General features: G+C 44.8%; 1 protein-coding gene across 1 annotated transcript; it reads right to left on the reverse strand.

The window, feature by feature from the left end:
• TMPRSS3 (transmembrane serine protease 3) lies at positions 1–26,304 on the reverse strand (the record flags this gene model as incomplete). The annotated part of the gene is made up of 13 exons (XM_082490170.1): positions 1–366; positions 10,802–10,954; positions 12,451–12,593; positions 13,737–13,832; positions 15,494–15,663; positions 17,194–17,359; positions 18,143–18,186; positions 18,899–19,024; positions 20,038–20,161; positions 21,987–22,103; positions 22,978–23,088; positions 25,081–25,225; positions 26,287–26,304. The coding sequence occupies 13 exons, from the start codon at positions 26,302–26,304 to the stop codon at positions 1–3; spliced, it is 1,779 nt and encodes a 592-aa protein (XP_082346296.1).
• Between the last annotated feature and the right edge of the window lie 1,363 nt (positions 26,305–27,667).

The following is a 27,667-nucleotide window of genomic DNA, read 5'->3' on the forward strand; positions in this document are numbered from 1 at the left end:
CTAAAGAAAGGCCTTTAAATTCTTACGGTCCGTGCAGTCGCAGGTGCTATCCATAGGGAGTGGGAACGTCTCAGTCAACATCGCAGAGCTGGTGACATCGGTGCGGTTAAAGGGGGGTGACACTGCTGCTCGCCGTGCAACGCAGGTGGAGGGCTTACGCTGGGCAGGGGCAAGCTGGGGGCAGGTGGCCCTTGGGGGCAAGCGGCCCTCGCAGGGCTGCAGGACCTCTTCCTGGAGGGAAGCTGACAGTGCAGGCTGGGGGCTCTCCCCTGGCTCCAGGTAGGCACTGGCCTTCTCCTGGGAGGGCCCTAGGCCTGTCCCTGCTCTGTCTTCACACTTCAGTGAGTGTGTGTGATTTATGGGATTCTAGCGAGGAACAAATCCCCCATGACGTGCAGGTCTCTGTAAAGACAGGTCTCACAGTGACATCCATGCCGCCTGACGAAAGGATGCTGGCAGTGCGTCTGGGAATTGCCGCTCTCCCTTACAGCTCGCCCATGTCTCAGGCAGGGATGAGCAGATTCAAGTCCCACGGGAGTCAGTGGTCAGCATTTGTTTACCAACCTACTGCAACATGAAGGGGAATTAATTCATCATCTGGAGCAGCACTTCTGAGACTCCAGTCCCAGTCTGTTAGAGACCAGAGGGTGATCTGCACAGCAGCTGCCATAAAAAAAAAAGGAAAAAAATTTCTTTATAAACATGAACACATCCCCATATGTACAGGTGGGTGAGCAGAAAAAGGAAATTAGCATAAATAAAGAAGCATCTCTACTTGTAAATAAAAAACATTTTGGGGTGCAAGGTGGTCCCTAGCTTTGTTTAAAAGGAGTCTGTGGCCTTCAGATTTGGGAAGGTGGGAACTGCTGATCTCAGCGTTGCACACATGCACCGTATCTGGCATTACACAGCAGGGAGGGCTGCCAGCAATAAAGATCTTGCGTTTGGCAACACGTAAACTGGGATGCTCCTAGTTTGCTCTGGCTGCTGCTGGCAGCGAGGGCAATGGCTCTGATTCCCTCTGACGGAGGCAGGGGCTCCACTCGGGGGATCCTTGCAGTCGCCCGAGGCAGCGAGGTGTGCTCTGCCTCTGTAGCCGCTGACCTGGGCTTGATCTTCTCTGTGGAGTCCAGTCTCCACCAAACACGCCCTTTGGGGGTGCTCCAGGGCTGTGAACTTTGGGGAGCAGCAAGGTCCTGGAGGGATGCTGGAAATGAACCACAACCATAAAGCTCTTCAACTTTTCCAAGGCTTTTCTCGTTTGTTTGTTTTGTTGGTTCGCTGGCCTATGTTGATTTGCAAACATAGCTGTTGTTTTGAGGCTTCATTCTTTTCTGCTTTTCATCCAAGAAGACAAACACCCTGAAGGCTTGATTCCCCGAGACCGAAGGGCGAGGAGGCCAGTAGGGCTGCGGTTGCCTGAGGAAGGAGGGGTGCATGGTGCCTGGGCATCATGGCCACTGAGGAGGGCTGTGTGTGGCCCCTCTCCCTGGAGCAGGGGACCAGGCTCTGCTGTGCATTGCGCCTGTGTGGGGACATCAGGAGATGCACTGAGGATGACCGAGGACCATCCGGGGCTGTCATGGGGACACAGGGGCAGTGTGACCAGAGGCTTTGCCCGAGGTGGGTGAGGAGTTGAGGAGCAGGAGAGGCTGTTACCTTTTGGGAGGGAATGAAGGTGTGAAGCTATCCCATGCTGTGGGGGTACCTGTAGGGTTTTGCCTGGTTTTCGCAAGCAGGCAGCACGTCTGCCCTCCTCCTGCCTGGCCTCCAGGTCCCCTAATGCTTCCTGAGCCTGTTGGACGTTTTAAATAAACTTGAGAGAGAAACTGGAAGAGAAACTATTGAAACACTCCTACCAACTTCTGACAAGTTTGGGGCAAATTTGCAGCTGGGACGCTTCAGAAAGAGATCTGAATGATTGTCCCCACTGAAGGAAAAGCAGGGAGGTTTTGGGCTTTGGTTTGGCATCAGCGGATCAGCCCCTGGGCTGACCAGCTGCTGGCTGGAGCTTGTCTCCTGCCCAGCCAAATGCCATGGGATGGGGACATGAGGGGAGCCAGCGACACTAGGGGAGGGAAGATGGGTATTTAGGGATATTAGGGATACAAGGGGTAGAGAAAGCAAAGGGCTTGTGAGGCAAGAAGGAGGTCTTGAGAGGTGGAGAGAATCTAAGGATATAGCAGAGGAGGCACTATAAAAAGCAGGGATTATCGTGGTGTGGGTGGACGTGGGGACGCAGAGCCACGGAGGGGCAGGGACGCAGAGCCTGACCGCAGCCTCCTGCTGACACGGCCATGCCTTAGTCCTCCCGCAGGGAGAAACAGGAGGAGGAGGTGAAGGAAACCTTAAACAGGTGACCGTCTTTCCCTTCACTCTCGCTGCGGCCACAGTGCGATGAAGTCATTCACTTCCGGAGAAGCTTAGTTTCCATTTGCCTACCGGCTTTAAGGGTTTCTTAAGATTAAGCTACATAATGGGTATCTGCACATGGCTGCGTCTATCACTGGGTACCGGTACATAAATATTTTTATGTGACAGTTATATTTTTGCCCTGAGGCCTGTAAGTTGTGATACCATTCTAGTCCTAGTAAAAGGAAGGTTGTTAAATCTCTGAATAAACTCTTCTTTCTGCCACTGTAAAGAAAAGGTTCTTTTTCACTGTTATTGTCTGATTATAGCTTCAGTCTCAGGTGGGAATAGCCTAACCAGATAGTTGAAGATGTGGATAATATGCTTCTTAACGTATCTGTCTGAATCAAAAACAGCTCTGCGGTGACATCTTACCGCTATTTCACTGTAATCCTTTAATATTTTAAATATGTCAAAGCATGAGAAAGCCCAAGGCTGTGATTTCCAGGGCAACCTGTAGCGTGAGGAGCCAGCAGCACCAGCACACAGCACAGCCACATGGTGTGGGGATCCGGGGCCAGCAGCCACCAGAGGAGACCTGGGGAAACTTATGGATGCTCTGACCGCGCTCCTGGGTGCCTGAGAGTCCCCTCCTCTGCTGGGGAAGCTGCATCTCCCCAGTAACCTCCCCTCAAATAGCCAAGAGAGCAATGGGGACCATAACTGTGTTCACATTACCCACTTGTGGGGGCTGAGGCAGGAACTGTTCAGTGTTTATTTATTTAATTTTAAACAGAGGATGTAGGCAAAATTTTGCTGTATGCTGCCATCTGCTGTGAGCTCAATATTATCATAAGCATTTCAAATTTGTTTCTGATAGATGTAATGGTGCTGAGGGTAAGGATGCCCAAATAAATGATACATGGCAGTCATACTGGTTGTATACAAAGGATCTAAAACGCCTTCCACTTGACCCGCTATGCAAAACATACTTTTTTATGTGGGAAAAAGTACGTACTTTTTTAAGTGGGAATGTACTTTTTAAGTGGACAAACTGTAAGAAGGAATTACAATTTACTGGTGATTTTATTTTTAAGTGCAAAAGATTTCCCCTGAGTGCTTTATGCTCTGGTGCTTCAAGACAGTCTTATTCTTTACTCTTCCCTTCTCATTTTTCACTCCCTCACTGCCCTCCCTTTCTCACCTGAAAGCTTCAGGGGGATCATATTCATTTTAAGACCACACCTCAGAGAAGGTGGTCTCATTCCCACTATTGCCATTGGGAGTCACTTCCATTTAATTCAGCAGGAATTAAGCAAATCCCTTCTCAGGAAACCCACAGGCAGTCACTCAGCCATCAGAGCTGCACCAGCCTGCCCTGCACCAGGCTCAGCAGGGGACAGTCCTTGAAAAATGGGTGCACAGGGTAGCATCCCACGTGTTGCAGATAATTTCCCATTTATTTAGTCCTCTGCTAAAGGATTAAGGCAGTCGTTTTAGCCTTATCTTCTAAGGATGTATTTTGCCAAGCTTGTTTTCACTGTGCAGCCGTATCCAGCCCTGGCTATGGGGACACACAGGTCCGTGCTGGCAGCCCCAGAGCAGAGGTCTGATGTGGGTGCCCGAGACGAGGCCGGGCTCATGGCTCAGCTACCAGTCATGTGCCTGCCTTCACCTTGCATATAAACACAGCCCAGAATTAGGAGATGGGGGATCATTAATCGTTTTCCTCGCCCCTTGCGCTTTGCACATTCGTATTGCTCAGACTGGCAGCTGCCAAGGTGCTCTTCAGGAAAACAAATCAGTTACGGAGTCAATATTCTTTTAATCAGGAAAAATCGGTCTGATTATTTTGTGCCATCTTGCCTCTCCCCTAACAAATCTTGAAGCAAACTGTTCAAAATCCTGCCCATCTAACTGGTGTCGAATCTGGGGACACAACCTGCTGTCCTCTACCGGGGCAGGAGATCCACCAGCAAGAAAACATGTGACAAAAGCAACAAAACAAACTCAGAAGCCTCTGCTCATGCAAAATACATGAAAACAGAGATATATAATTGAGTGTGCTCCTGCAGTTCAGATAAGAAACACTTCCTTGTACCTTCCCTAAAGTTAAACAGCCGCAGTAAGCTCACTTCTTACTGTGCTTTATGTAATCTCAGGCTCCGGCTGCCCACACGTGTGATACTGCTTCTCACGGGGCTATTTGTTGAAGAAAAGAAATTTGATCGGCACATCTTAAAACGGTACTGCACTCACAAAGACACTGGAGGGAGGTTTGCCACCACAACGGCAAGATCTACAGCCCAGCGCTTTTAGAATATAAGATTTTAACCTGCTTCGTTTGGATGTCGAAGGCAGTCAAAAAATTGGACGAGCCAGATCTAATTTTTTAAGTTTAATGTACAGTTCTTGAATTTGCATTTCCAGACTTACGTGAATCTTACCAGTGAGAGAGCCCCTACGAGCAGAGCTGTGCGGCATCCCCACCTCGGCGCAGAGATTGCTTCCTGGTGTGGGATGTGTTAGCATGCGAAAAGCCCATCACCTCTCAGAAAACACTTCGGTTTTCTCAGACACCAAACCTCTGCATCTCTTTTTATGCTTATCTCTGTATCTTTACAGAAATTGCCTGTTTATTTATACATCTCAAGTGAAAAAAAGAAATAATTTCAGACTGGCCAAAAGAGAGTTTCTATGTGTGATGTCTTTTTCTGGGAAAACTGCATATTGAATCAAAGTCACATCTGGTTCATCCAAACTTACCAGCTTTGTCTCAGTTTTTGGGCTTAAATATCATGATGACAGGAACAGGTGGCAAATGGCAAAGGAATTTCTTTTCATATGCTGGACATTTCTTGTGAAGCTATATGTTGGATTCATTTTTTGAGAGTCCGTTTCATGTGGATGCAAATTTGCTCCACAGGCTGTGCGTACAAGCAGGTCGTATTTCTAAGGGATACTATGGCTGTAACGTAATCCTCTGTTAGAGCAACAATTTTAACCGGCGATCTGAGTTCACAAGCTAGAAACTGTTTCGTCAGCCCTTTTAATAATGTACGAGATATACACTCCTCTAGTATAAAGATCTTAAATACTTCCAAGATGTTTACTGTGAAACTCCTAATGAGGATTAGTTAAACTAGGGCTGCCTTCAGCAGGGATGCCTCTGTACATGCATATGAGGCATAGATTATTATTATTTTCATTGAATAGAGAGAAGAAAAAAAAATAAGAAAAAGAAAAGGCTTGGTAACCTGTCATATAACCTCTTTGAAAAGTCATTTTACTGTCTACCAATTCATTCCAGCTCTAATACTGACTACCAGTAGAGACCAGCGCATCGATCCTACCTCTCCGAATAAAACACAATGCTCATCTCTGTACAAAACCCTTCCCACAGCAAATTTCCTGAAACCCCATGTATTTTCACCTGGGTTAACACAAAGAAATATGCTAATATTGTGTTTATATTTATTTTTAAACCTCTGGCATGTGTGTTAATGACATAAGTTGGGGAAGGAACATCCAGCTTTATAGAGTGACTCTTTTGTATTCTGCATATACCTAAGGCACCACAGCACGGTGCATACCAGAAATCAGACGAGATATTTGCAGCTCAGTGTGCCTGGGGGCTAGGTCTGCCCATAAGTGACTGTCATTGACAGTGGCTTCTTGTTGGGAAGTGGCTTCATGACAAGTGGCTTCTTGTTGGGAAGAGTTCACCAGCTTTCTACATTTTACATTGTGTTTCTCTTTAATATAAAGGCAGACCACAATGGATACTTATTGTACAGTCGGTTTATGGAAATAGAAGGGCTTCAAAATGAATTTTCAGGGGTGCTTTCAGAAATACAAAATAACAGCTCTGTGAGCTCAGAGAGTAGTGCCCTCATCTCCAGACTGCTGATAATACTAAAACACGAGCCACGCTGGGGCTGTGAAAATGTTATGATAACAAAGAGTGAACATTAAAACTCTTCTGAAAGTGTCTTAGTTACACAAGGTTTCAACATACTCTGTTTTAATTCTGTCGTGGTTCTGTCAAATTGAAATTTCCCCTTTCATTCCAGTCATTAGGTCAGCTTTGCAGTAATGCTTCCCTCCTCTTTTTAGCAATGTGTCGTTTCTGGAAGCGTTGTTTCCATTGCACTGCAGTTTCTTTAGCCAGGGTGAAAGGTATTGATGCAGCGTCCTCTGAGATCAAAGTTTGTATCCACGGAACAGCGCAGAGGTTGGCAGTTCATTCAGGTTTGCTGTTTTCTCGGTTCTGTCCTGACATGTTGCAGTGAGAATGCAGTTCCAATTCCACTGGTGCTTTCTTGCAGCAGTGGTGGATGACAGTGATGATGCAGACACTGATTTAGAAGCATACAGGCTGCACCCAAAACCACATTTCAAGCAGATCAGCAGCACTTGATCAGATGATAAGATCAATTTGGGCTGATATTGGAAAGCTCTGACAATATTATCCATTATTCAGCCTACCTAGTCCCTGGCAATCAATTCTAAAATTGACAACTTCCATCCCAGTTTTTTTACAAAGGGCAAGCCCAAAACACTCAGGCGTTTTCCAACCTAACAAAATGAGGCTGTTTCATTGAAATAGCTTATAAGACAGGAAACCACAACAGCACGTCAGATATTTTGTCCCTTGCCTGGCTGGCATCAGTTCCTCCTCATCACCGATGTCGCTAATAGGGACAAAGAGTGTGGGATCTATATTGTCCTGTCCACAGAGAAATGCAGGGAAAACGGGAGGCGGCTGAGCGTGAGTGCCTTGGTGAACTGTACTACATGATGTGAGCTTGGGAGTATTCAATGGCTATTGCACTGCATGGTGCATCGTAGAGAGAGCAATGCTTTTGGCTCTCTAGCCTATTGAAAGGCAGTAAAGATCTCCTCTTCCCTGTAAGACTGTTCAGTAATCTCAGAATTTTTCGGTAAAGTTGCAACCTGTGCGTTGCTCATTTCAGAGCTATTTACCACAAGAAAACACCTATGAATTCAATTTTTAGGGACTTTGTTCACAGCCACGTGATAAAAGGTTTGAATCCAGAGATTTTTTTCTAACAAGAGTTTAGCATACTTGCCAAACGCTTGCCAAAATTGCCAGCTGCTTGATTCCTGCTTGCTTTATGGCTTCAAAGAAAGCTGCTGCTGCCTGTGCAACAGAGCATGGACCTTATATATGAAGACTTTCAGGAACAAAGTCTTTTTGTAGTCTGGTTCTTGGAAGGTAAGTACTAAACTAATAGCTAGCAATCTGATCTGAATTTGGTCTAGTCTATTACTCATGATGCCTGCAAAACTTCATTGCCATAGCATCCTGGGTTATCAGTCTTAGCACTTTTTCCTACATGTGAAATTTGTAGCTGACAGTAAATATGCATGCCCATCATTCAGCATCCAGCTGCCTCTTCCATCCAAAAGAGGCTGAATGTGCCACAGTTTTCATTACGTAACAGTTACCAGTACCAAAAAGAAATGGTAAAAAGTAGTCTGTGAAGGTAGAAAGCTCAGAGCACGTGTCCAGAAGAGTGTGGTGGGTCCTTCTGTGAGGCTGGAGCGTGATGTGCATTTTCAGAAGCCGAGCGCACCGCCGCTCTCCTCAGGTCTGCAGTTCTTCTCTCTGGGAAGAGAGAAACAGTTACGCATCTATTCAAACATCCATGTTGCCGCCTATTGAACTCTGAAAAGGAATGACTTTTTTTTCCCCCCATTGTACTAAGATCACCAAAGGAACCACGGAGCTGCTGGAGCCAGTTCTGCCAGCTGAAGTTCTTCAGGAAAACACACCACCTTGACAAAAGAGGTGGGTTCCAACTCCCATTGCGCCCTGTGAAGCTGAGCAAATGCCATCAGTTTCTCTCACAGCTTTAGTTCACTAGTTCTCAGCCTTGTATAAGCTGAGACAGGAACATAAGGCTCATAGAGATACGCTCACGGGGGATGGAGGAATATATTAGTAAGAGTGGTAGATACTGCATGCATAGGACACATGAATACAGGGAGTTAAGTAGTCTTTGAAGGGGTTTATTTTTTTTTCCTCTTAGTTGTTCCATTGCTGGTTTCTATTTTTTTAGTTTTTTGCTGGGGTGGGAACCTCTCATGTCTATTCAGATTTAATAGCTGAAGCATAATATTTCTCAGACAGTAATGTATGTAGGTCACTGGTACTCCCCTTAGGGCTATAAATTTTTTGCTTCCTCCCTAGTGGGAGAACTGTTCAAAATGGGGGCAGCGGAAATTCTGTTCACAGTGCTGGAGAAATATCTTGCTAAATGACATCATCTAATTCTTACCACTTAGTGGAAAGCAATAAAAAACTCTTCTTTGCACTCACAGGAGAGACCCTTTAGGGGTCCTTTGTATCCTCTTGTAAATCTGAGAGACAGAAGTGCTTTATTCAGGTTTCAGAACTGGAGATGGAAGATCAGAAAACACAAATGCCTCCTCTTCACTTATTCTTTGCATTAGATGATTGGCCCTGACAGCTGAGCTGTTACAAAGCTAATTTCCAGAAAGAAAGCTTTTAAGGGCATGCTGATAGCCCAATTCCTTATCTTGCAGTTTTGCATCTCTTAGATCAAAATGGATCTCTTTCCTAACTCCTTTGCTAAGCCTTAGCTACGAGAGTTAATTTTGTTTGAAAAAAGCACAGAAACTTCTGGAGAGACCAAATGAACCCCAGTCCACCGTGAGCAACAGCAGGTAAGAGCGGATCAGGACTGTTATGCCACAATGCAGATCTGCCAGGTGCAAGTCATTCCCTTGGTCCCATTTTCAAAGGCACACTAGCTCTACTTTCTTTTGATTTGTTTCAGAGTTGATTAAAAGGTGTTCGTGTTTCTATGCTGCAGTCAAAAATCCTTCCTAAGAGGATAAATTGATGAATTAATGTTTACATCTGAAGGATGTCCCTGTGAAAAATGATAACGTTAGCATTTAGCTAAACAAAGATTTAGCTGTACTTTTTTCCCCTTGATAACTTCTTTATAATGGAGATCTGTGCTTTCATTGGATATGAACTCTTCATTTGAAATGTCTGGGCTTCTGTATCTGCAAATGAATCACAATGATGTATATATTTGGGGGAAGAAAATAAGTAATATTAGAGGTCTTAAAGATTTAGAAATGCTATCCTGTCTTCTTTAGCTTTGTTGAGTGGCGTATAGGCATGTGATAGCATAAATCTTTATGTGCAATATGGGTTGTGAAAACAGCGTGTGCCATACAGTATACAGATGGGGGCTTGAACTGAAATTGCACACATAACCTTATTTGGGGCATTTCCTTGTCTGTTTGGTTTGAGGAGGAAGTCACATATTTCACAAATGAGATGGGGGCAGGAGTGGCTCCATCAGGTGCCGTCACGTGGCACAGGCAGCTGTCGGGGCTGCGGGCTGTATTGCTGGTGCTGGAACAGCATCACTGCTCTTTATTCATTCATTCATTCCAGCAAACTGGGTGCTGGAATAGCAGCACCGGCACCACTGTCTGCACGGACCTGGCTAGAGCAGGATGGGACATACAGTTTGGTGCTTGGGGCGACTTCGCCAAGAGTAAAAAATTGACAAGACCCTGTGCATAGGTGTGTACCCGTGACCTATGTGTCTAGGCTCCTACCAGGGCAGTGGAGGATGGTTCACTTGCCTTGCACATGCACTATCTAGTGCCACTTGAGGTTTCTTAAGCACACTTTGCCTGACCTCCCTCACTTGGTCCGGCAGGCCTCAGATCTCCCATAGGTCCTCTATCATATCTGCGTGAGCTGTTGCAGGGTGTCTGAGACATACCCATGGGGGTGGTGGATACAACCAGGTCTACCTGCAAAGCTGTGCCTTTCTGCAGGGACACCGTAAACCAGTCAGGACAGCCTGGGGTCTCTAAAATATCTCTAGATGCCTCTGCTTAGGCAACACATCCCTGCCTGGGAGTCCACCTGAAGCACGAGGACTCTCCCTGCCCAGCTGACTGAACCCAGCATCTCTCTGGCAGTGCTGGAGGGGTGCTGACAAGAGAGGACCCGGTCTCCAGAGCGTGGGGCACCCTCGTGGCAGGTGAAGGTGGCTGCAGTGTCTCCACACTTCCTTGCCTCTGCTCTCCTCTCCTTCCAGCCAACACCATCTCCCCCCATCCCCAATTTCTTTGGCCCACTCAGCTTCCACTCCCCAGGCTTTTTTGTAGCAGCCTCACGGCTTCAGGTAAAGTCCCCTAGCATCAATTCCTTTGTCCCCCATCTCCTCACTCAGCCCTTTCACACCTCCCTGCCCCCTGCTCTGCACCTCCAGACCCCCTCCCCAGTCACTCCCACGCTCCTCTCCCCCCTCTACCCCTGCTGTGGCCTTATGACACAACTCAGCTGTGACAAATATGAGCTAAACCCTGTGTGGCACAGGCAGAGCAAAGAGACAACCAGAGATGGAGAGACAGGGCAGAACCAGACCTCCATCTGTTCGTGTATCCAGTCCAGGAAGGAGGTGGTTCGGCTGTAGACACCTGGCTTGTTCTTTTCTGCACATCCCACGCCGAAGCTGGTGGTCCCCACCAACTTCCAGATACTCATATCTTCACATGCTAAAGGGCCCCCACTATCTCCCTGGAACAAAGAATTAAAAGAAACGTCAGTGCTGCAGAAAAGGAGGGGAACGTCTATTTGAAGGGGTAGGGGGAGAGGTATAGTCCAGTAAATCAGTGTTTCCTATTTCTGCTCTGTTCTGGGTCATGGGAAAAGCATATGTTACAGCAGAAGTTGGAGACTTCTTAGAGACGTGTATTAGATCATGTTTTTCTTTCCCCAGTTAGGAGTACTGTAGAACAGAAGCAACATTGGAGCTTGCTGTTAAACAACATTTAGGCACTGAGGAGCGTGCCTGTCCTGCAGGCAGGACATCGCTAATCCTCAATTTCCGTGCTATGGCCTTGGTCTCTCACAGCTGCTTCTCTCAAAAAGCGTCTGGCTATTGAGCAGAGCTGAGCCCATGGTTGCAAGAGCAAGCTTGAACCCCACCTCCTGCCCTGCCTGCTCCTGCCTGCAGTCTCACACACTGCTTTTGTGGCCCTTCCCAGGCACTTTGCAAAGCAGATTCGACTCATGAGGCTCACATCTAAGTACTGAAAAGTCTCAATTTATTTTGCTGGGGCAGTTTCCTACCCTATGAGCATCAAAGCCAGCACAATAACAGGAAAAAAAAAGGGGGGAGAGTTTGGAACGAGCCTCTCCCTTTGGCAAGTAGGGCTCATTTTGTCACATGGATCCATACGCTGTGTGATGCCTCTGGGCAGCTCTCCCAGGCACAGTGACGTGCTGGTGCCCGGGTACCTTGCCGGGGGGGTTGTGCAAACAGGCACTTAAATGAAGATCTATGCACCTAATTGCCTTTGCTTTGTTTTGTCCCCTGTGTAATTGGGACTCAGCAAATCTGGAAACATGAAGTTCCTCCTCAGCCCTTGCTCTTCATCCATGACTATCTAGGTGAGTCCACATTAGTGTATATGGGGATGTGACCTGGCACAAGGCAGGCACTGTCATGACTCTATAAATGATTTTGAATCATCACTGCTCTGTGATGTGAAGGATCCTCTGATCCATTGCTGCTGTGAACCCCTCTACCCTAGAGTCATCACCAGTCCTCTAAGTTACTCAAACACCTCTCCCTTTCTTCCTTCCCCCCACCTCACTCTACTTTTTCCAAAATCACACACTTCTGCTTCTCCCTTGATATATGCTTTGGCTGCTTTTCACCTTGGGGTTTCTATGTCTCGCAGGTCTCTGGAGCTGCTCACAGTGCAGTGCAGTTCAGTGCAGTGCAGGGGCCACAGCCAGGGCAAAGAAAGGATGGCACATGCAAGGAATTAAAAAATGTCTTAAGTAAATTTGGTTTCAGAAGTAGGTCCACAGAAGAAATAGAAGGTGGGAATTGTAGCACATGAATGAGTGCAGTTAGTGATCGATAGTCACGGTAAACAGAGTAAACGGCACAAAACCAAATGTTTGCCCAGGAAAAGCCTGGGAGTGCCTTCTGATAACTTATCACTCATGTTTTTCCATTGCTGCTGTTAATGAGCACAGTTGCAATTTGGAAACTTCCATACCTGGCAGGTGTCTACCCCTCCCTTTAGGAACCCGGCACAAAGCATTGAAGGAGTTATGATCCCACCATAGACATCCCTGTGATTGCAAATTGCATTAGATATCAGAGGAACACCTGCATAATTCATAGTGTCAGATGTATCACCTGTTAAAAAAAAAAAAAAAACAAAAACAAAAATAAAACCAAATTCTCTATGCTTGAAACTAATCTGTAATTATAAAGAGAAAATATTTTGGTATATGAAGAATTGGCAAACAAGGGTGAAAGGAGTATGGTTAAAATGACAACATACAAGTGAGGCAACTAGATGTCTCATCACTTACAGATTCCAGCAACTAACAACTCTATAGAGCTGTGGATCATCACAGTATATAATATAAAGCTGTACATTATAAATTTCTACTTCAAACCAAACAAGCAATGACAGTGATGAACTTAAAAACTAGTTGGACACTGTATTCGATACTAGAACCAAAATTTGTTTCAAATTTATTCCATTCTGTTAATCAACAAGCCATCTGCAAATATCTAATTTATTTTATAAATATTTATTTTATTTTATTCAGACTCTGAATTAATCATTTCTACAAATGGGAGTATTTGCACAGTTTATTGCCAATTTATAGTTGACTTTTTATGTGGTACATCTTGCTTTCATTTTTTTTTTCACCTTTCACTATTATCTGTAGGTCAGGTAACATACTGTTCTTGTTCTCTGAACAACAGGAACACATTAAATGAGACAAATGAAGAATGAGAAACAATGACCTGAAAATCCAAGCATTTTCACATTAAAGTGATTCAGTACGTATTATTGACTAACAAGACCTGAGTCATGGTAAAAAAAAAAAAGATATTCCTTTTTTTTTTTGGTGACTTTATTCACAGATCCAATTTCTACATCATCTAACCTGCCTCAAAATGCATACATGCTTTCTCTGAAAAAATGGATGGTTGATTCTTGGATTCATGCTGTTTTTTCTGTGCTTGAAGTTGTAAAGGACACAGCCTGTTTGACTGAGGCCTGTATGGTGTTGCTGTCTACATGTCATTTTCAACCTTTTTGCAGAGTGTAACCATCCATTCCCTGTGATAAGGGTTTGTACAGCAATTTTGCCTCCTTTGACCCCATGCAGTTCAGTGAGAGCATAAAATTTAGGAATATGTCTTCTTTTTCCAGATATTCCAGAAAATTTTTATGTTGAACAATGCTCCAACCAAAATCTGTATCTACTGTATGTGAGATATCCTCATGTAGTGCAATTAACAGAAGACAATTTAAAATACCTCCTTCCACAGTTGCTCCCCATCCTGATACCCAACACATTTTCCCTTCTGGGAACTGTTCACCAAAATTAGGCAGACAAATTGGCTCTATGTGACCTATTTAAAAAAAAAAAAAAAAAAAAAAAGAGAAAGAATAGAGAACTGCTTTTAAAATTTAGCAAAAAAAAATTTGTATGCCTCAGTAAAACTTGAGGATTTGGCTTGCAGCGAATGTGTTATGAAAACCATCACCCACTCCCCACATAAATAGCCAGGCATCTCTGCAGGTCTTTTGTCTTATGGCCAAGGTTTGAAACAATACTTACCCCAGGCCTAATTGGTTCCAAGTATGAAGCAACAGAAGGAGGTGTTGGCAGGTCAATAAATTGAAGAATGAGCAAACTAGGACCACACCACTTTTAGACAGATGCCGGGCAGATCGGAGACCCCATGGCACCCTGCTTGGGCAGAGAAACGGCCTTGGCTAACCACGGCATGACTGCGTGGCACCTCCTAACAGGTTTAGTGCAGTGGCACGTGCAAAGAGCCGCGTGTGCACATCTCTGAGCTCTTCTGAAAGGGCAACAAGACGTTTGGGGTTCTCTGCTTCCCACCCACCAGCTCATAGAGTTTCAGGACCTCTCTCTTCTGGGGCGCTGGATGCCGTGCAATATAATCAGTGTTTGATGCTTGTGGGGATGAGCTTTTGATGCCTGTCAAGATGAGCTGGCACTTAGCAGAGGGAGGGAAGATACGAGGTATTACTGGGCAGTTCCTAGTGGTTCAGTTCTCCACAGTGCAACGATCCCAGCTCAAAGCATCAACCCCCCCGGTGTGGAGCCTCCAAGGCCCCCTGGGCTGCCCCCAGCCACCCCAGGGCATAGCGAGTATCTGGCTCAGCTGCGGAGCCATCACTGTTCTTGACAGCCTCCCAAACTTATTCCTGAGCAAAAGAAAACAGCACTAGTTGAGATATAAAACAGAACAAAATCAAGCTTAATTTTCATTCAAAGTGGAAGTTTAAAGTATTTCAAAGATAATTGATTTAGGAACTGACGATCTAGAGGCGTCAGAGAGAGCCAGGTCCCCTTTGCAGAGAGCTGACAGTGATTAGGAGGTATTGGCAGGTGATCATTTAAATTCATACAATATTATTATACATTATCTCACTTCACTAACTGTGTCAGCTGCAGGTAGCATCCTGCTGAGAAATAAAAGCAGTTTTAATTTAAAAAGCATCATTATCTTTGATTTGCCTTTTCTTCTCTTTGAAATTTAAGCTTGATTTTCAGCTTTGGACGCTGCTGGATCTCCCTACACTCACCATAAGGACATGATAAAAATCTCTGTGACCTCCAAGTAAATCGAGGTGGGATGTTTATTTTAGATAGGAAAAAATATTTAGAAAGAATAAAGTTAATGTTTGCCTATTATTGAATGCCTTCAGTAAGCCAATACCAGAATGGACTGGGAATATTTTGCGGAGCTCTGTGACCCCCTGGATGTCGAGTACAGAGGAGTTCCTGATACTAAGGCCAGAGTGGGTTTCTGCCAGTATAGTCCGAACAGGGCTTGCTGCCTTGCCATCACAGCAGCAGGCTGGCTACATCTGTGCTGCACATCTCTCATCACTTTTAGAGGAACTGGGGATCCACTTGGCTGTCCTGGGCCAAGCATAGAGCTCCAACAGATATTTCCCTGTCTGTACTGGGAAAGACCCTTCTCGCTTTTTGCTAGAAAGGTGACAAAGTCAAGTGAAAGCTAACAGGAAGAATTACCATTGAGAGCAAGCGGTGCTGCCAGTTTCATCAGCGCTATATCATTTCCCATTGTCTTGGGTTTATAATTTCGATGGTATATAATTTTTTCCACTGAATATGGGTGAACCTCGGTGTCTTGGTGAGTCACAAAACCAACCTGCACACTCCATGAGCTCGGCAAGTACAGGCTGAAAGAAAGAGGTAGGAGAGAGTGAAAAACCTTCAAGAAAACCTTCAGGTTTTCTAATTGTCTCCTGAGCTTATGAACAACATAAAACTCTACAGGCAAATTACTAGAGTCTGCTGTACTTGCCTGCCTATCTATTAATACTGGCTATGTTTTGCATCTAATTTCAAAAAATACAGGAAGGACGACTAATCTTAGCAACACACTGGGTCACTGGTTTATTATCTGTGCAGCTTTCTACAAATATATGAGAGTTTTGCATTGGTCTACCTTGAAAAAACTGTCTGTCTTCCTATATGACCCCACAGCAGTCAATGCTGCTGCCTGGCGTGCCTGTGCTTAGCCTTCTGGCTAGCTCAGCAGCACTTGTGGCAAGGCGTTTTCAAGCGAGAGGCTTTCCTTCTGGAAGGCGCTTCTGCCCCCGGTCCATGAGCAGCCACATCTTTCAGCCTCCAGCTCAGGAGCAGCTCCTCTCCTCTTGGCTTCGTCCCACCAGGCTAGCGGTGGCTTAGCGGCAGTGCTGGGCAAAGGCTCCAGGGATGTGGGTTGTGTTGCCAGCTCCCATCCCTGTCAACCTTTGAACACACCACAACCAGCTGGGTTGTGCAGGAAAAAGCTAAGGACTAAAGTCCTAAAACGCTTAATTGCTAAGTAATTATTTTTATGGCAACACGGGGCTCTAAATAAGGTCTAGGAGGGGGATTTGTCTGTCCCATCTCTTCTCTCCACTGAGTATAAAAACATCCTACAAGACTTGCTCAGAAGCAGGCAGCTGTGCTGTGGGCACCTAAAAGTGGTCAGACAAATCCCATTTTAGCTGTCTAAATCTTTGGTGAAAGTGGCCAGGAGTTTGTAACAGTGAGAAGAGCTCTCCTGCACTATTGGCAACAAAAAAGACTGCAAAGCCAGATAACCCATAAAGAAGGCTGTCTTTACAGTTACACAAAGAAGAGGAGTTTAAATAACTGTTTACCATCTATTTACAACTCCAGACTACTTTAAACAGCACAAAAAGGAGCAGTGAGTATGTGGTAAATAGCACTAAGCACAGTACAGCTCCCTAAGTACCACTGATTTATCCTGTCAACTTGGAAAAGATGGTGTAATTTATTTTGGAACTCCAGAGTATCAGAGCAGCTGAGTACAAATTCCTCCTGATGTGTTAACTCACATGCAATGTACAGAAATTGCAGATCAGGATACGTAAGATCTGACACTTAAATGTCATTTTAAGCTGATTTCTCAGGAAGCTGGGAGTGCACGGAATATCTGCAAAGTGGGGCCCTTGATTTGGACCTCTTCTTGGGGAGACTTTTTTTCAATAAAGACTTGCACTGGTGCAAGAAGAGAGAGAGATGGTTCAAAAGTTAGGGAGCAAGCCAGTGAAATAAGGACAACCCAATCTCTCCTGCAGTTTATTTTTAAGAGAAAGCATGGTGCATTAGCTCTACCCTGCAGTGCCCCCACTGCCCCAGACCTGTCACAAGCAGGGCTAGTGGGACACCCCAAGCAAGGCGATTTAGGGACTTACTCATAGACACAGTGGGCGGCTGTGATGATCCAGCGTGGGGTGATGACGGACCCTCCACAGAGGTGGTGCCCATGGAACTGCAGGCTGACCTGCCATGGCCACTGCCGGGGGGAGGATGCGTTGCCCCCCACAATCCGTGGCCCATAGCTGGCCCGGGTCCCGCACGCTGCCAGAAAGCAAAGGTTACAGTCCGCAGGGGAAACAGAGTCATGGTTTTGGTCACCTTCAGCCCCTCTACTCCCAGCCTTGCTGAGGCCAGGAGGTCTCTGCAGCAGGACTGTCCCCATCCCCATGGCCCACGTCTCCAGCTGTGGCTACCACCAGAGGTTTCTCCTCCTCCCTCCTGTCCTCTGCAGCATGCTGGCAGCCGGTATGGGGGCTGTAGGGCTCACATCTTGTCCCCTGCACACATAGTGCTCAGCTGAGCTGTAAAACCCACTGCTCTGCCCTCCTTAAATGCACCAGGGGCTCAGGGGCCCACATAGGTAGGCTGAAGCATCTCCTCCCCATCTCCTCTCACAACATCTCTGATGTTTGTGCTGTTGGTTTTTGACTTTTCATAACCTGACCTGAAAGCTAGCTGACATGGAGTAGTGTGGGATGAAAGTTCAAATGTTAAGACAGAATTTCCCTTTCCCCACCAAAATGGCAAAGGGTTGGAATAACAATATCAGTCCATGGACTCAACTCACAATCCTTGAATGTCTGCTTCCTATTGTGATTCTCGCCAAAACTCTCCTGCTACCTGATGCTCCCAATCTGTCTTCCCAGCTTATTCTCACTTCCTGAAATTCTTTTAAATTTTATATAAGAAATATAGTTTTTCTTTGGCGTGATAAATTGATGGTATGGTATGCCCCTGAGTACACACAGTTCCTCTCAACTCTTTCCCTGCAGTGCACGAAGAAGGACGGCTTCTGATTTTATTTTCACTTTTTCTGATTCTTACCCAAACATTTTAAGATGATCACATTGCCAGAAGTGCATTCCTCTCTAAGATGAAAAACAGTGCAGTATTAGTTCCAATTTAGGAATACTATTTTTTTTTTTCCAAAGCAACTCATATATTGAAAGAGACATGAAGTCAATGTACTCATCCAATCTACTTAGGGCATTTAGAGGAAATACCTAAGTTAGGAACATTTAGCTGAAATACTTAAGTTAGGAGCTTAGACACCATTGTGAGCCTGCAGACCGTATGCTGCCCTGCTGAAGAGTGGCTCACTCTTCCACGAGGGAAGGCTCATCAGCAATTTTCAACATGTGATCTGTAGTCTCCTTGGATCCATAGCTTGCTTCTCAGTGAAAGGTAACTAAGAAAACCAAGCAATTGTCAGGAGGAAGAAATGGACCATAAAGTGTTCATAAGCCCACTGGGACATATCTAAGGATCTGTAAACTGAAACAAACTGCTCCACAATGGAAAAAGATAAGTGCCTGGTGTCTATCCATTTGCAAAAAAAAAAGGATCATGGGACAAATAGACTCTTCAAATAGCTCATTTTAAAGCCTTTGTTGATTTTAATGGGCACTTAGTTCGTATTGCAACAAGACTGCTACTGAAACTTGGTCTATGATGTGTAATGTCACCAACCACTTCCAAAGTACTACATACCTGCAAAAGTAGTCAATGATCTCAAACTATTAGTAATTCTCCTTCTACTGATTGCTCTCATTCTGTCAGGATGAACAAGCTGAGGCATACCTGAGGTTTGTTGCATTGTGCAGGGATGTCACTTGATCAGCTGATAACCAGTGGCTGAGGGATACAAAATGTCTTTGAAACTGTTTTTCAACTGCAGCCACAGGCAGGTAACCTGAACTCACGTAACTGCAAATAAACCATAAACACAGCTTCGTCAGACAGCATTTCAGTAATCCGTTTAAATAATTCAGCAGTTCTGCTAGTGAAAACCCAGTGTAGCAACCACAATAATCAGATTCAGACACTGGATAAAGTAATCCTATCATCCCCAGGAAATACTTCTTATAACGTGCCCTTATTTCTGCCATAATCATGTGTGGAAGTCACACATTCCCTGAAGCACTAACAAGCTCATTGTCTCATCTTTCTAGAGTTATGTTTTGCAGCAGGGAGGATGAACAATTTGTAATTTTTTCTTGTCTTTTGTGTTGAACAATTTAGATGTATTTTATCCTAAAGGCAACAAGAATTTATTCAAAGAAGCTTTATACTGCTAACTATACTATGCAGAAATCAGAATTACCCCATCGTAAGAAATAACAGAGCATCGCTGCAAGTCTCAACTTCAAAGAAATAACAAAGCATCACTGCAAGTCACAACTTCAAACTCTTTCTAAAGTGTGTGAAAGTTTGTGAAAGAAATGGTGCTTCTCCAGGAATGGGATCAATACAGTAAGACCCACCTTGCCAGGTTCTTCTCTAATTGTGAGATGGACCTTAATTCCTAACAGATATAATGGCGTGAATTGTATATACAATTTTCCTACCAAGCCAATAAAAAGAATGTAAAATGCTTGTATGTTGTATGTTTTTAGTGCCTTTCTGACAGGCTATAAGCTACCAGAGAGACAAGTAGGATTCCGGCGCCTGCACCCCATGGGGAAGATTTAACCAAACCATTGTATTTAGCCATCATCCAGGATTTAGAGCAGCAATAAATGGTATTTGCAGTGCACAAGTATTCAGGGTTTTTTCCCACATCATCCCAAATCTCCTCAACCATGTCATTTACAAAGGTGTATTGTTAAGTTCTTTTTTCTTTTAAAGCACAGATGAATACAAGGTTTCATTAGAAAGATTGAAATCTTCACAGTTTGTTCAAAATGCCAAATAAAGTTTCTTCCATTTTTTGTTCATACCTTGAGAAACCCAGGTGTTTGCAGGTAGTATTTCCATACTCTGCTTTCCAGTCGTCAGAGCAGACCGTTCGCCAGGATCCAGAAGTGAACACTTGCAGCACTGCTTTCTTGCCACTCAACCTGACTTTGAAAGTCAGAGGAAGAGAAGCCTGAGTGAGTTGTGAAGAAGAACCACCAGGTACACAACACGTAAACAACTATGTCCATGCATCACTGTGGCATCCACATGTCTTGGCTCATTGAGTTTTTGTACAGAATTTTTCTGTGCGTTTTTTTTCCCCCCTTAAGGAAGGGAACCAAGGTACGCCGAGCTAGAACAGCCAGGATAAAAAAGTCAGTGCTCATGGGAATGGAAATGGGATGGTGCTCTAATACAGAGGGAGAAGGTTGCCTTGCCCTCTAGTGAGCCTAAGCAAGTCTTGCTGGTTGCAGTGAGTCGGAGCTGCAGATGCTTGGCACAGAGGAAACCTATGATCAAGATAAGCGATGAAAGGTGGTTGGCACCTCCTGCACTGCACAGCACAGAGAGGTGGGTGCACTTGCCCTCAGCTGCCCCTGGGCTCCTGTGGAGTTTCCTGCCCTCTTCCCTCTGCTGACATGGGACTGTCACGTCTGGGCTGATGGGTGGGTAAGGACGGGGGGAGAGGAGAGATGCACAAGTTGGGACCTTGGCTCCCAAGGACTCCCTGCCCACGCCAGCCTGGTTTTGCTCAGCTCAGCCCTTCCTCACGGGCAGCTCTTCATGCCAGCCTGGCCACAGGGCTGAGCCCCTCCAGGGAGCTCACACTGCCACAAGCTGTGCTGAGCTGCCTCCGGCCAGGAGACCAATGAGTAAGTCCTGCAGGAGGCCCAGGTACAGAGCCATCCACCAGGGTCCCTTCATCCTGCATGTCACCATGTCCTCCTCACCCCTGTACCCTGCACCATGGCTGCTGCCAGGGCACAGAGCCCTGGCTGAGCAGAAGGCACCTAGACCTGGGAAAGGGCACGTCTGCATGGTCTTCCCAGGGAGAAGGAAGGCCACGCACATCGTCACTGCTGGATGGGGGTTTCCCACAAGCGCCCATGGGCCAGTGTTATGGTGTTGCAAAGGCAGGTGAGAAAAGCATACATGTTGCCCACAGGCTCCACAGAGGCCTGAAGCTTCTTCCCTGGGGAGAACACGGCAAATGCTGAGAGCATTGTGCAGGGTTAGGTGGGGCCAAAAGCTCACAGTTCTTGTCCTTCCTCATGTCGCACAGAGGGAAAGCCCTGCTGTCTCCTTACCTGTAGGTACAGGAGTCAGAATTACAAGTACACTGATCTAAAAATCAGTTCTTCAGTTCACTAATATTAGAACCCTTTACCTCCAGGGGAAGAAAGCATCACAGTCAACTTCCATAGCGCAGGATAGGGAGGGATGATTTAAAATGGCCCTGTGACGCCCGAAACCATTGCAGAGAGAAACTCAGACATGGGGGCATACATTTCACACATGAAGCAGCAACTCTGCAGTACTCAATGCATAAAAGCCAGAGACAATCTCTCCCGTTCCCACGTCCCTTAAGATAAGAACAGGTTTTTGCAGTCTTCAAAACTGGTACAGTACAGCTGTCTGACAGTGAATACAGATAGTGCTGTATATATATGCCATAAAGCAGTGATGGTATACCTTGCTGGCAGAGGAAATGCTAGCAGTGAAAAGTATCAAAACCTTTAATAGAGAAACATGCCCAATATGGCAGTAGCAGTATTCACCAAACATCACATTTATCTTAGGAGCCATTTGATTTCTCACAAACTGTAAATCAATACATCAGAGAGATTGTTCCTCTGAAGTCATGATTTGGATAATCCATCAGTCTCTATCTTTCTTGTCTCACCCAAACTCTCTAGAACATGCATTTCTTGATAACATGCCAGATGCTACAGGAGGAGATAGGAGGGAGTTATAATCAAATTTAAATTACCACATCTGTACTCATCCTCCCCTTCTTTACAGTTGAAGACACCATTGCACCTGGCTGATTTCTGGATACACTTAAAGGATGATCGGCAGCGAAACTTCCCAATGCAGTTGTATTGGACTAACAAGAATGAAAGAAAACAGGGTGATGAAAACACACTTGGCTATTAATTTAACACTTCTTACTCCCATTATCTGGCCAGATTTCTGTCTTGCTAAGAAAAAAACTTTTCCCGTACTCTAGGAACTTTTGAAATACAACCTGGAGGTAGCTACATGGTGCTGCTAAAGTCATCCATTAGTAATGACTTGTAGGATGAGTCAGCCTTGCTGCCTCCTTCCCAGCTCCCTCAACCCAGTTTATATTCCACTCCAGGGAGAGTTTCTGCCCGACGCTTCAGCCCCTCAGCAGCAAGGCAAGGAGAGCCTCACAAAATAGGTCCAATGCACTCTCTTCCTGAGGGGACGCCTCAACCTCCTGCAAGTTTATCCCTGTTGCAGGTGTGAAGGCACTGCTCTAGCATCAATATATTTGGCACCTAGACCTGTGCAAGTCACGCTTTCCAGTCACAACTGAAATCATTCTGCATTTTCTCTTCCATTGCAGGAATTGTTTGTGATAGGGGAAAGTTCTTCAGTTCTTTGAAAACACACTTAGAGAAGTGGATTACAGGACAAAACTATGGTGTGTGTTACTTGAAGCCTCCCCCAGTTTCTAAACTCTTATCTGCAAATCAGCAAAGTTTGACTCGAGAAAGGTTTCTTGGTGCTGCGGGTTCCCAGTGTTGTAAATATTACACTAATCCTCTCATGAGTGCCAAATCTATTTTATCTTTACATGTAAATAAAATTTAAAGCCATCACATCAACAAGATTTTTTACTTCAGCAAACAAGCCACAGTAGCAGTTTAATTCCATTCTAAGTAAAAGGCTCATGAAAAATTAAGCATTTGAATGGTTAAGTGAGAACTTGATGAATAACTAATTGTACTCACCACCCAGGCCAATGGCAACTGCTAGGATTACTGCAAGGAATAAACCACAGATATATGGAAAGTATTTTAAGGAGATAAAAGCTTGGCATATCGAAGGTGGTTCGATATCTCCTAGAAACCAAACAGACAGAATAGCTTCTGTGAAGTTAAACCAGCTTAGGTTTGCAATGAGAAAGATTTATCTAACATTAAACTAGATGGCAGTAGTAACCCCTCCATACACTTTGTGAGCTGACTGGACCCGGAGGGGTTCAGATCCCCCAGCTCGGAGGCTGAGAAGGCTCCAAGTGCTTTGGGGTGGCCGGTGCTCTCAGACACTCCTCCAGCATTTGCCTCGCGAGGAGTCTGAATTGTGCCCTTACAGAGCCCCGGGCCTGTTTCCTCAATGCAATTGATAATATGCACTCTAAATTTTGATTTTTAATAGGCTACATCAAACTGAGAGCTTTAGAAATACATAAGCACCTCTCCTGAAAATGTGAGACCCCAGAGAAAAATGCAATTCAGACTTGTTTTGTGTAATCAACCCTGTACGTGCAGGGTACATGTATACTCCCTGAAGACTTCAGGACTAATACATTCTTTCAGTGGAAGTAGTAAAGAACGAACTAGTTTGAGTCTCCTCCTTACAACTGTTCCTGTCTCTGATGTCTCCTGACTTTTGTTGGTACCAAGCCCATGGTCCCGGTGCTCCCTCCAGATGTAGCCCCAGCTGGATGCTGCTCTGAGCACTGTGTCTGGGACAACAAAATTCCTGGGATGAGGCTGGAGGCTACATAGCTGGGCCTCATGCACTGGGGAGCTAAGTACCACGTGTGATGCATTCTTACAGAGCCAGGGTAACAGAGACATGGAAACAAGTACAAGAGGAGCCTAAAGGTTTGAACAGGAGCAGGGATATTGAAAAGAAGACAGGACTAGCTAGCAAATAGATATTCAAGACAAGAAGGAGGAAAGTTACAGGTCCTTTTGGACTTGGAAACAAGGTTAACTGAAAACAACAGAAAGCTAAATTTGAAAAAAAAAAAAAAAAAGACCCCCAAACTAAAAATAGCTCAAAAAAATGTGGGGAAAAGAGATCTAGTCAAAGTTTTGCCATAAAGACAAGGATTGAACTGAGCACTGGCTCAAGGCTAAGTTTTGAGTTATCAAGGAAAAAAAAAAGTATCTCAAGTTAAAACATACATCAGTAGTAACTACTGAATACATTTCATGAGCTGGACCAGTCCAGCTCACCAATAATCCCAATAGCTGACCTCAACTTAGTGGTATTTTCAGTCTGGAAGATAACATTTTCCACTGAAAATAATGAATGGCTCGCTTGTGTGAAATGTATTCTGGTATATTAAGGACAAACTATGGGAAAACAGCATTACACGGCTTGGTCATGTGTACACACAGGAACTGGCAGAACCTTGTCTTCAATTTTAATTCATGCAGCTCTTCACCCTCTCAGTCTTCAAGCTTTGAATTTGAGATTGGCAGAAAGTTACAATCAGTCAAGAATGAGGAGTGTCTCCCAGTGCTTATAGACTCACGAGCAAACCCCAGCCTACCCAGACCCTTTCAGCAGCAGCTGAGTAACTGGTTTTGGCAATAGAGTTGGTGTCTGGTATGCCAAAAATCTCGCACAGCTGTAGTAGCTAATGAACTAGAAAATTAAATTATTCTGTCTTCATCCTTGACGCTTAGCCTGCCTCTGTTGAAATTAATGGGTATTTTTGCCATGAAACCTATGGGAAGTAGCAAACATGCATGCCATTCCTCCAAGGCTCTCTATCGTATAGACAGTTTTTTTAATGGACCACTTTCCAGGTTGGTAAAATTTCAAATAAGCAATTCAAAAACGTGTCTGAGAAGTGTGGGCAAATATATGCTATGTGGCTGAAGTGTGTGAATAACCTGGCTGTGAAAAATGCTTTCATGTGCAAGCCAACACGAGATGTCATCACCTGTGAATATGCCGGGGGAGTGAGGTTGTGTTTCTTCTTTCTCTAAGTGATTGCTTTGTCTGACAGAGTGGGCAAGCATAGTTTTGCAAGGCTAAAGACCTACATTAGCCATTCAGATTACAAAGGTGAAAAAGCTGTGCGGTATCCCTACCAGATCCATCTGCACTGGGGTCCACTTTTGCTTGTGGTATGAAGAAAAATCTTTTGAAAGAAAACTGAATTTCTGGTACTGGTGGTTCATCTTCTGTGATAGAGATGATTTCAAGACTTCCAGTAGTGGGATTTGTCTCTTGTACCTGACTCAACACGGGGACAAAAAAAGAACATAATATTTAAACAAATAGTGTCTATCGACTCAAAAAAATATCTGACACCCTTCTCATGATATGAAGGGACATGCAGTTTTGCTTCATACTTCAGTTTTTATTCCATTTTTTGAGTGCAATACAGATACAATGTGAATCCACAGAGACACTTTCAAGACTCCTGTTTGCCCAAAAGAAACCACTTTGTAAAACGTTTTCTACTTCGTGTTCATGAGAGGAGCTCTTACAATTAATTAGGCAGCAAACTACTGAAGTTCAATTTTGTTCAAGTTTGTCTAAGCACCATAGCTACTTTTAATGACTTGCACTAGGAGTGTGGAACCATCCCTGTTCTTTAATTGCAACTGGAAACAAGAGAAAGACTAAAAAGCATATGACACCTGCACAGCACCTGACAGGATCCTCATGCACAGGCCCACTGAATCTTAATCTAGAAAACCTTTGATCACATTCTACACAATGATAAACAAAGAGAACGGGCTACAGTAGCATTCAGGGTAAATAGCTTTGAAATGCTAATTTCTGACTCCAGTTCTGCACACTGTCACTGGCAAAAGGAATCAGAGTTTTGAACTCACACTGGTGTGAAATAGGTCCAGGTTTGTTAAAGACAGTGGCACTGGAAAGCTGTAAAAGCAGCATAAGTGTTTGCAGAGTCAGTCCCAGAAATGACACATTTTAGGCAAAGAATATGTGTTTTGCCTGTGACACTACATCTTTAAGTCACCTGGAATATTTTTTCACCTTTCAGCAAACAACTGCAATAAGGTTTCTACTCTTTCATTTGATAAAATTTCATGTACACTTCAATGAACATAAATTATATTTTATAGAGAATCTGTTAGCTTTAAGGCAGAGAAAAAGCTTGCTGTGCATGATTTTTAAATATTAAAAATAAAAAAGGCTTCTAACTGGTGCATAAGTTGTCCATCAGGAAACAAAACAGCATTGTGAAGTATACTACACGAAAGTTAAACACTGATGTGTCGGTTATTTAGAGGATACCACATGCTCCCAAAAGCTTCACTCACCTCTTCCTGAGAAGTCATAGTTCAAAGCAAAACTGTTTTCTTTCTTCATTATCAAAAGAAACCAAAAGGAAATTCTGAGGTTGCTAAGCCACTCTGCTCTGGAAACGCTTTCCCTGTTCTGCCCGCGGCTGCCCGTTCACTCATCTGTTGCATAGGGCATTATGGCAGCAGCCTGGGTAATTCAAGCTGGTGAGAGGTATCGGGTAGCCCCGGATGGCATGGCTACCGAAAGGGGCGGATAAAAATTCAGCACGCTTTCTAATTAGCCTAAGAGAGTCAGGTAAGATCGCAGTATTTGCAAACCCTTCTGTAACCCCTCAGCAAAGGAGCACCGCGAACTGCACCGGCTCGCGCTGGCTCATCTTTTACCAAAATTCATGCAGCAGAGGACTCTGCTGCTAGCTGTGGGTGGCAGGAGCCAGAAGCCCAAGGTGCTTCATCTCTTTGGCGCGCAAGGCCCATAGGCGCACCTTGCTCTTCCTCTGCTTGGTTTACCTTTTGGCATGTGCTTGCAGCAAAGAGCACATTTAAAGAGGGTTTTTTGTAAAAGACCCATGGTTCCGTCATGGATAACCCTTACAATTAAATATAGCACAGTATTTTGGAAGTAGTTTGCAAGCAGCATTGCATATTTCTGAAATATCAACTCATTTGTACTCTGGGATTTAGAAAATGAAAATGTATGCTCAGCTTCATAAAATGTTCAAGAGTAGTAATAATTTGGCTTGTTTGGTTGGTTGGTTTTTTTTACTAAGAAGAAATATGACAGAGGGGAGGGTGGAGGGAAGAAGGAGGAGGAGACATGAAGCAAAAAGCCATGGCAGTGTAAGTGAAACAAGGCTCCTGAGAGGCCAGGGGAGAAATAAATGTTTCCCATGACAAAATGCATCTCCCTGGAACGTGGCTGCGATGACAGAAGCTGTTTAGTCCCTTTGCTGTGCACGGTGGAAACTGGCACTTCCAAAGGGCAGGACGATACATCACATTCCTGTTAACTGTTCACATCTAGGACATGGCATCAAGACTTCTTCCTCATCTCTTATGCCGCTTTTTCAGCAGCCTTCCTTGGAAATAGGAAATGCAAGAGGATATTAAAAAAGAAAAACAAAAAAAAGTAAATGAGGATGCATAAAGAAAGCTACGCTTCTTGAGCTGCTTGCAGTGCTCTGATGCTCTCTCCACCAAGCTTCAGTGATGCACGATGGGAGAGGCAGCCAAACCTGGCCAGATGCCCCAAGTGGAACTTCAGCCAAGGGGGAGAAAGTGAGGGCTCACTTCAAGACAGCAGCAGCTCAGGTGACCCTTTCAGTCCACGGAGTGACACATCCTGTCCTCCCCAGGGAGCGATGCTACCTTCAATGAGGACAGCCCAGGCCAGGGA

The sequence above is a fragment of the Vanellus vanellus genome (genome assembly GCF_965231255.1).
Source record: "Vanellus vanellus genome assembly, chromosome: 1".
NCBI classification, from domain to species: domain Eukaryota; kingdom Metazoa; phylum Chordata; class Aves; order Charadriiformes; family Charadriidae; genus Vanellus; species Vanellus vanellus.